The 8,478-nt window shown below is 50.3% G+C and overlaps 4 protein-coding genes across 4 annotated transcripts; 2 read left to right on the plus strand and 2 right to left on the minus strand.

The window, feature by feature from the left end:
- Positions 1-285: 285 nt before the first annotated feature.
- Positions 286-738, minus strand: FTJAE_9872 (impact like; the record flags this gene model as incomplete). Its single annotated transcript, XM_037356837.1, has 1 exon — positions 286-738. One exon carries the CDS (start codon positions 736-738, stop codon positions 286-288), a length of 453 nt encoding a protein of 150 aa, XP_037203116.1.
- A 612-nt stretch (positions 739-1,350) lies between these two features.
- FTJAE_9873 (t-complex 1 subunit gamma) lies at positions 1,351-3,331 on the plus strand (the record flags this gene model as incomplete). Its single annotated transcript, XM_037356838.1, has 6 exons — positions 1,351-1,375; positions 1,503-1,569; positions 1,626-1,834; positions 1,896-2,486; positions 2,542-3,179; positions 3,245-3,331. 6 exons carry the CDS (start codon positions 1,351-1,353, stop codon positions 3,329-3,331), a joined length of 1,617 nt encoding a protein of 538 aa, XP_037203117.1.
- Positions 3,332-3,754: 423 nt separating this feature from the next.
- Positions 3,755-4,393, minus strand: FTJAE_9874 (PRKR-interacting 1 protein; the record flags this gene model as incomplete). The annotated part of the gene is made up of 1 exon (XM_037356839.1): positions 3,755-4,393. One exon carries the CDS (start codon positions 4,391-4,393, stop codon positions 3,755-3,757), a length of 639 nt encoding a protein of 212 aa, XP_037203118.1.
- A 2,352-nt stretch (positions 4,394-6,745) lies between these two features.
- FTJAE_9875 (uncharacterized protein) lies at positions 6,746-8,310 on the plus strand (the record flags this gene model as incomplete). The annotated part of the gene is made up of 3 exons (XM_037356840.1): positions 6,746-6,800; positions 6,862-7,317; positions 7,370-8,310. 3 exons carry the CDS (start codon positions 6,746-6,748, stop codon positions 8,308-8,310), a joined length of 1,452 nt encoding a protein of 483 aa, XP_037203119.1.
- Between the last annotated feature and the right edge of the window lie 168 nt (positions 8,311-8,478).

Consider the following 8,478-nt stretch of genomic DNA (forward strand, 5'->3'; position numbering starts at 1 on the left):
TCATCAGCATTTGCCTGATACGGAGGCGCTGAGGTGAGATACAGATGGATGTCACCGCTACCATACCTATTGGAATTAGATTGGAGTGAAGATGGCATTTGACCAGACTGAGACACTGAATAAAGGAGAACAGAATGGCCTATAGAGACTGAGGCTTAGTCTTGGTAACTGGTGTAAAGATGTTAGCATAAATAATAGGTTTGACCGAGAATTAGATGGCTTACGCAGGCAATACAGGCCTGGCCTGTTCGTTCATAGTCAGCCAGCGCAATCCGGCATTGCGCACTACTTCTTTTTCTTCCCTTTAGGTGTATTGTCCTTCTTGTTTCCAGACATACCAGCCCTCGCAAAGGCGTCGCTGGCGACGGAAGTGATCAACCGGAATCTTTTGGATCCTAAATGGGCACCCCCGTACCAGCGTGTAACTACAACCATAGAGTCCCAAAGATCCATGGACTGCATCAGCTGCAGGAGTCGGGATCCGGCTCCCGTCTCACCATCGTCATTGAATTGCTGATGGCCAGTGCCCTCACCTCTAATACGCCACGCCGTGATATTGTGCGTTGCATTGCGTATACGTTTATCTGACTCAAGAAGAGACTCAACGTAGAAATTGGCCTGTGATGGAGATGTTACAGGGGTAACATGTGCTATGAACTCTGTGATGCGCCTTGAGGCTGTCCAGGCTGGGGCCTGTGATTTAGGCAGAATGGATTGGACTGCTCTCGTCGCAGCCATCATGTACTGCAACTGGATGACAATGAATCAGAATAGGGTTAAATCAGACAAGAAGGAGGTTAATTTTGTGTTTCAATGTCTTGAACTGCTTTATATCTTGTCTTGAAGTAGCTCCGTAAGTAGTGGATACCTCGAAACAACCACAATGTTAATGGGAAAGTTTTGTATCATGGACAATTCTTCTCCAACTGTGAGCTCGATTGAAGGAGGTGGGAGCTCCAAAGCTCAGCGGCTCTTGGCTAATATAATTGGTCAACTTCGTTTTCCAGGGGATTCTCTGACAGGTCATGAGCTGGCCAAAATTGGGATAACTTACCAGGAGCTACTAAGCAAACGTAAGGCGGGGCGGGTTAATATCAAAGCCGAGAGAGCGCAAGCAGGATGGGAGCCTCCAGGTCCCCGCCAAAAATCCTCCATATCCACATCCACCACTGAACTTTTCTGTATGTGCGCGCCCGCCCCTCAACAACTGTTCTTTTAGCCTTTTGCCCCTCCGACACCGACAACCCGGCACCTTTTATTTCTTCGAACCACGCCTGATCGAATCTGCTGCTGTCGCTTGAAAGAGAATCATACCCTTGAGCCGAAGAAACACCAAAAACCTCGCCCATCATGCAGGCTCCGGTGGTGGTTATGAGTGAGTCTATACCTCTACAAAATATATAACCCCCACACCAGAGGGCGAACCCCTGGGCCCTGAGCCTGAGAGGGGAGCTTCCAGTATCTCTTTCAATCCGGAATCGAGGCTGACCTAGATTCTACAGACACCAACAGTGGTGAGAGGCAGACTGGCCGCAAAGCCCAGCTGTCCAATATTGCTGCTGCCAAAACGTATGCCATTGTCCCTATCCTCGAGTCGCGTGCCCGAACCTAACCACCGATCCTAGTGTTGCCGACATTATTCGATCATGCCTCGGCCCCAAAGCCATGCTAAAGATGCTGCTCGACCCCATGGGCGGTATCGTTCTCACAAATGACGGACATGCTATCCTCCGAGAAATTGAGGTCTCCCACCCTGCCGCGAAGAGCATGATTGAGCTCAGCCGGACACAAGATGAGGAAGTTGGAGATGGAACCACAACCGTCATTATCCTGGGTAAGAGAGCATGGCTGTACTGCAATGCTAATTGAGCATTTCACTGACATCATCTGAACAGCTGGTGAGATTCTCGCCCAAGCTCTTCCCCAGCTCGACCGTAACATCCACCCTGTCGTCATCATTTCCGCCTTCAAGCGAGCCCTCAAAGATGCCCTTGAGATCATCGAGGAGATCTCTCTGCCGATCGATGTCAACGATGACAAGGCCATGTACCAGCTCATCTCTTCTTCAATTGGCACCAAGTTCGTTTCTCGATGGATGGATCAGATGTGCGACCTCGCTCTCAAGGCTGTCCGCACTGTGACATGGGAGGCTGGCAACGGCAAGACTGAAGTCGACATCAAGCGATATGCCAGAGTGGAGAAGGTACCTGGCGGTGAGATCGAGGACAGTAGAGTTCTTGACGGTCTTATGCTCAACAAGGATATCACACATCCCAAGATGCGCCGGCGCATTGAGAACCCCCGAATCGTTCTCCTCGACTGCCCCCTTGAGTACAAGAAGGGCGAGTCTCAAACCAACATCGAGATTACCAAGGAGGATGACTGGAACCGAATTCTGCAGATTGAGGAGGAGCAGGTCAAGGCTTTGTGCGAGGCTATTGTCGCTGTCAAGCCTGATCTTGTCATTACGGAGAAGGGAGTGTCTGGTGCGTTCTGAATTCATGACTTGTGAGGAGCATGGCTTACTAATCTCTGTCATAGATCTTGCCCAGCACTACTTCATGAAGGCCAACATCACAGCTCTCCGCCGAGTTCGAAAGACCGATAACAACAGAATAGCCCGCGCTACCGGTGCCACCATCGTCAACAGAGTAGAGGATCTCCAGGACTCCGATGTCGGTACCAGATGTGGCTTGTTCGAGATTGAGAAGATCGGAGACGAGTACTTCACATTCCTTACCAAGTGCCAGGACCCTAAGGCCTGCACAGTCCTTCTCCGAGGTCCCTCCAAGGATGTTCTCAACGAGATCGAGCGAAACCTCCAGGATGCCATGGGTGTCGCACGAAATGTTATGTTCTCTCCTCGGTTATCGCCTGGAGGTGGTGCTACGGAGATGGCCGTATCCGTGAGGTTGGGGCAACTCGCCAAGAGTATTGAGGGTGTCCAGCAGTGGCCCTACAAGGCTGTAGCAGATGCTCTTGAGGTTATTCCTCGTACTCTCGTTCAGAATGCTGGTAAGAGCCCTGTCCGTGTGTTGACAGATCTCCGAGCCAAGCAGGCCGAGGGTAAGAGCACCTGGGGTGTCAATGGTGATACAGGTGCCATTGCAGATATGAAAGAGTACGGAGTGTGGGAGCCTCAGGCTATCAAGCTGCAGAGTATCAAGACCGCCATTGAGGTAAGCATTTCACGACGTTCCCTGTCATTTACAACTACAGAACAGGATACTGACGATCTGAACAGGCTGCTTGCCTTTTGCTCCGAGTTGATGATATTTGCAGTGCCAAGAAAGCTGCGCAGATTGGTGGCGGCGGGGGTGGTGAAGAATAAAGACAAACAGCATGTTTGTAGACGACAATTCTGATGTGTCTGTATGTGAGTGAGCGATAGTGGGCTAGGCAGGCGTGTATTTCGGACTGCTTATACGAATGTCTGTTTGGATGGACTGGTCATACCCCTCTGTACTAGCCGAAAGAGCAAAATAGACAAACAAGGAAATTATGAACACAGTGGGCGTCGGAGCGAGCATGACATAGCTCCGGTGACTCTTCTCAAAGGAAAGAAATGGGTATCATATAAAATTACCTGTTTGAGGAATCCTGTTGTGTCTACTTACGATGCCCTTGCGAGCCATTCTCCTCCTATGATCTAGGTCTCAAGTCTGATTCCGATAAAGCGGCCTTCTCGCCCCTGCCGCTTCGGTGCAACAGGGCGCGACTTCTTCGGCTGCTGGCCTTTTGCATTCCTTTTTGTTTAGTCATCTTCGTCGTGAATGACTAATCCTGTAGGCTGTATCGATGGCGTTGATTCCGTATCGTTCCCACGATGCTCAGTCTTGGTCTGAGAATCAACATCAGCAGTGTCCTTCTCAGCATCGTTTTCCGCGAGTGAGGAAGCATCTTTGGACTGTGTCGCGTTGGGCGTCTTGTCACTCGTGGCAGGGCCCTTGCCCTTCTTAGACTTGCGGGCCTTCATCTTCTCCCTCTTTTCGCGATTCTTGCGCGTGCGTTCTTCGTCTTTTCGATCGCGTTCAGTCTTATCCTTGTTAAACTCTTCAATATCCTTTTCGCGGCGGAGATCCTCATCCATACTGCGAAGACGCTCATACTCGCGCCGACGGCTTGCTTTATACACATGAAACTCGCCTGATCCGGCACCTGCACTAGATCCTTGAACATTGGTGACAATTTCAGGAGGGGCGGAACGCAAGACGGAACTGCCGGAGCCGGAGGTAGAGGACTCGGGGATACGGATGATTTGGTCAGGCTTTGAGAAGAGAGCCTCTACCGAGGCGGCTTGCGCTGAGACGGGCGTAAGAGCGCGCTTCTTGGTAGGGCGATGGGATCGGGGATCGGCCGACGTTGGTACCGATTCGGGACCAGGAGCAGACATTCTGGAAAGAAAGGGGAGAAGTTGGTTATCCGATGCCTGATCTAAGGTAAGATGAAAATGGGCTGAGGCACGCGTGAGAATGAGACGTCGACGGGCGCGGTAGATAGCCTGAATAGGCAGAGGATCGTCGGGTGAATTGAAGTCCGTTGAATGATTGATTGATTGAGACAAGAACCTCTGAATGGGAGCGGTCAGATGTTTGGCACGTGAAGAGAGCAATGGCCGGCAGATGCTAGATGGTTGTGTTGGTTTATTTGATGGGTAGGATAAATCGAAGATAGTGGATGCCAGCCAGGATCTGATGAGAGTGGCGTTGATTTGAGTACGTACAAGGCCATCGGGGAGCAAGAAAAGTATCAGACCTTAATATAGGTTGACAAAATAGTCTCAGCAAAGGGTATCCTAAGCCTATAGTAAGTTACCTGAATCCTTTTGTCATTTAGGTTCAAGGCCCTGTGTTTTCTTCCCCCCTGGCAAGGTTACCAAGAATTAGCCTAAGTAGCCGCTGGGGGGAGTTGATCACACCGGAATGGGTGTCTGAGGGTCGCCTGATAAGCGCGCGGCAGTTGAATTGACATCTCAGGCACAAGAAAGTTCCAAGCCGCGTCAGCAAGCCACAAAGCTACTCTGCGTGATGAACATGTGATTGATTGCAGTCAGGAAAGGCAACTATCTTCGTTGCAGAATGCATCAGTACTGCAGGCGGGAGCAGAAGGGGAAAATGCAAGACAAAAGCCACTGGTCAGAGTTAGTATCAGATCGTCTCTGGGTGACTTTATCCAGATATACGATGTTGCAATGGGCGGCTGGGCGCTTCCCGTTGCAGGCCACATCACCTCACCGTGTCTCCGCTATAGCCGTCATTCTTCAGGTGATGAGATTGAATCCAGATGGTCCAAGACAAACAAGGGGCCGTCAAGATCCGATAGATGGTGATTAGCCGGCGGAAAATGGATAAACACCACGAGATTAATCATGATCATGTCCACGGGAGGGCCGAAAGAAAACGAGAAGTATGCATGGGAGAGGCATGAACATGAACTTTGGGTGCCGTCATGACTAAACTGTCTGCTACAGTGGCCGGGATTACTCAATCTGGCTCTGCAGATCTCCAGGATTGGCTAACCAACACCAGATTGCCAGATTCTCAGTATCTTTGACAAGGGAGAGCAAAAAAAGGACCAAGTTGCTTTCAAGGGTACGGGAATGGTAAATCATATGATTTGATATCAGCGGATATCGTCCGCCGCCATGCGATGTCCGTCCGCGGGCGGAACAACTCAAGGTCATGAACAGGTCAAGCACCGAATCGTATCAGTCTTCGGACTTGTATCGCCAGATTGTCCCAGCACCATTTCACTTTTTACCAAGAACCGTTTGCGGGCCCCTCCTCCAGATCGTGCCATGGGGAGGGGAGCTGCCCCTTGTGCCTTTGCTTCATTCGTAATATTAGCAGGGATTCGGAAAGATTTGGTTGAGGCTAGTCCATCTACCAAGAACTCTTATGGGCTGTTTCTGTCTCTGTGTGATGATCAGCTTGAATATGGCCTCCAATGTCATTGGTCAATCATTGTGTGCTTGGAGGCTTGACCGTTGACGACTGAGAAGCTGTTTTTCTGTTTCGGTCGACAGATGGCGGGGCGGCTCCGGCCCCCAAACGAGGGTGCTGGTACCTACCTCGAAAGTACAGCACCCTTGGAATCTCCTCCCGTTTGCCCGCGCCGCCTAGGCCACCTCTCCGCTCAAATGGAAGGTTCAGGGTACGCGATACGTGGTCCCCAAGTAGATAAGTAGGTAGGCGCACACATCCTTCCCTACTTCCCTCCAGCTAGGCTGAGGTGGTGGTGGGGGGTTATCCCGGCATTTTGGCGGGGCGTTTTTTTTTTCGGAAACATGGTTGCATGGCATGGGCTTGCACTTGCCCTCACTCTGATGCTTCAGGTCAGGATGTCTCATGAGCTTGAGCCAACGACGACGGGATTAGACAAGCCTCACTAAAAAAAGACGTTGCAATCCACGCTTCATCTTCCTCCAGCTTTTCTTCGTTTGTTTTTTATGACACTTAGCTCCTTCTCTTTCTTCCAAACTTCCATCCCTTTCTCTTTTAGGATTCATAATTGGTGACTCCTGCCTATGCTTTGGCTGACCAATTGCAGAACTATCTATCCCCTACTCCGCCATATTCTATCCCGTCTTGGCCCAACCTGTCTCACAGCTTGAAAACCTCCATTCAACTTATACACCTACTGTGAATACGCTCAGGACCCAAAATATCAAACTCCCCCTTCGACTGATCAGAGACACGCTCAGTCACTTAAAGACTACCCCTCTATATCACATCCCCAAAGCATCATGACCAAGCCACGCTTGATCATTTTAGTTCGCCACGGCCAGTCCGAAGGCAATAGTACGTTAATGCTCTGGATTTTTTGTCCCTCATTGTTCAACACGTGCTGACATTTATACAGAGAACCGAGAAATTCACCAGACCGTTCCCGATCACCGAGTCAAACTTACGCCAGAGGGTTGGAACCAAGCCCACGATGCCGGACGTCGTCTCCGAAGCCTGCTTCGTCCCGACGATACCTTACAGTTCTTTACCTCTCCATACCGCCGCACACGTGAAACAACAGAAGGAATCCTCGAGAGCCTGACCTCGGACGAAGGCTCCCCGTCGCCCTTCCGCCGAGCTAACATCAAGGTGTACGAAGAACCTCGGCTACGTGAGCAGGATTTTGGTAACTTCCAACCATGCAGCGCCGAAATGGAGCGTATGTGGCAAGAGAGGGCCGATTATGGCCACTTCTTCTATCGTATACCCAATGGAGAGAGCGCTGCTGATGCTTACGATCGTGTGAGCGGATTCAATGAGAGTCTCTGGCGACAATTTGGCGAAGATGATTTCCCGAGCGTCTGTGTACTGGGTACGTATTTCACCAACCAGCTTTGCGCCTTTACTGACAGTAAATTTGATAGTGACTCACGGACTCATGTCCCGTGTCTTTCTCATGAAATGGTATCATTTCACTGTCGAGTACTTTGAAGATCTCCGAAACATCAACCACTGCGAGTTCCTCATCATGCGCAAGCAGGAAAACAATAAGTACCTTCTAGAGAACAAGCTGCGAACCTGGTCCGATCTGCGGCGAGAACGAAAAGATAAAGAGGACAAGGACAAGGACAGCTCGAAACTCCCACGCACCAAAACTTTTGTTGTTACACGCCGATGGGGTGGATGTCCCAATGGCTGTGACCATAGTCGCCACTATGCTAAGCGTGAGGATTTGGAGATCATGCGCAAAAAGGATCATGAGAACGGCGGGCCAGAGCCTTACGGCAAAATTACAAACCCAGACGAGATCATATCCATCGTCAGCCGGAAGCAGAAGGCTCAATTAGACTGCATCGGCACGAATATTGAGAGCACCAACCTCGGAGCTCATGATGATGGACCAGAGATCGACATTTCATCAAACCATGAAGGCAAATCCGTTTCTGACCTCAATGATACCCCCTCAGTCATCTCTGCCAGCGAGTATATCCAGTCGCCGTACTTGCATATTGGCCGCGATGGGGGTGGTAGCTATTCTGGCCACACATCTGCTGCCGAGACTGATAACGACTCGTCAGAGGATGAGAACATAAGCTTACACCGTATTGCCTCCTTGAACGCGCAACTAAACAGGACCGTTGGCGAAAGAAGCGAGAAGCCTTCATACAATCAGAAACCCCTCCTCAAAGCCGGTCCCGAACATCTAGCATACACGAGCGATAAGGATAGCCCGGATGAATATGCAAGGACTAACCGTCTTGGTGATGCATCTACCGATGCCTCTTGTGACGGTGACGCTGAACTTGTCGAGGATTTGGATCGCGCTGAGAAGGAGGATCGAAGTATTCGGGGCAGTGTTTACTGATCATATTCTAACTTGGATGGGTGCATTCTCACTCTCTTATGACTCGAACTTCATGGGAACCGCGGATACCAGCCCGCCAAGGCGAGGCAAATTGTTTTGATGATTTTCATGTCTTTATTTTAATGACGTACGATTTTGGAACGGATTACGGAAAAGCAATGGATAGAA

The sequence above is a fragment of the Fusarium tjaetaba genome (assembly GCF_013396195.1).
Source record: "Fusarium tjaetaba strain NRRL 66243 chromosome Unknown NRRL66243_c0000226, whole genome shotgun sequence".
Classification (NCBI taxonomy): domain Eukaryota; kingdom Fungi; phylum Ascomycota; class Sordariomycetes; order Hypocreales; family Nectriaceae; genus Fusarium; species Fusarium tjaetaba.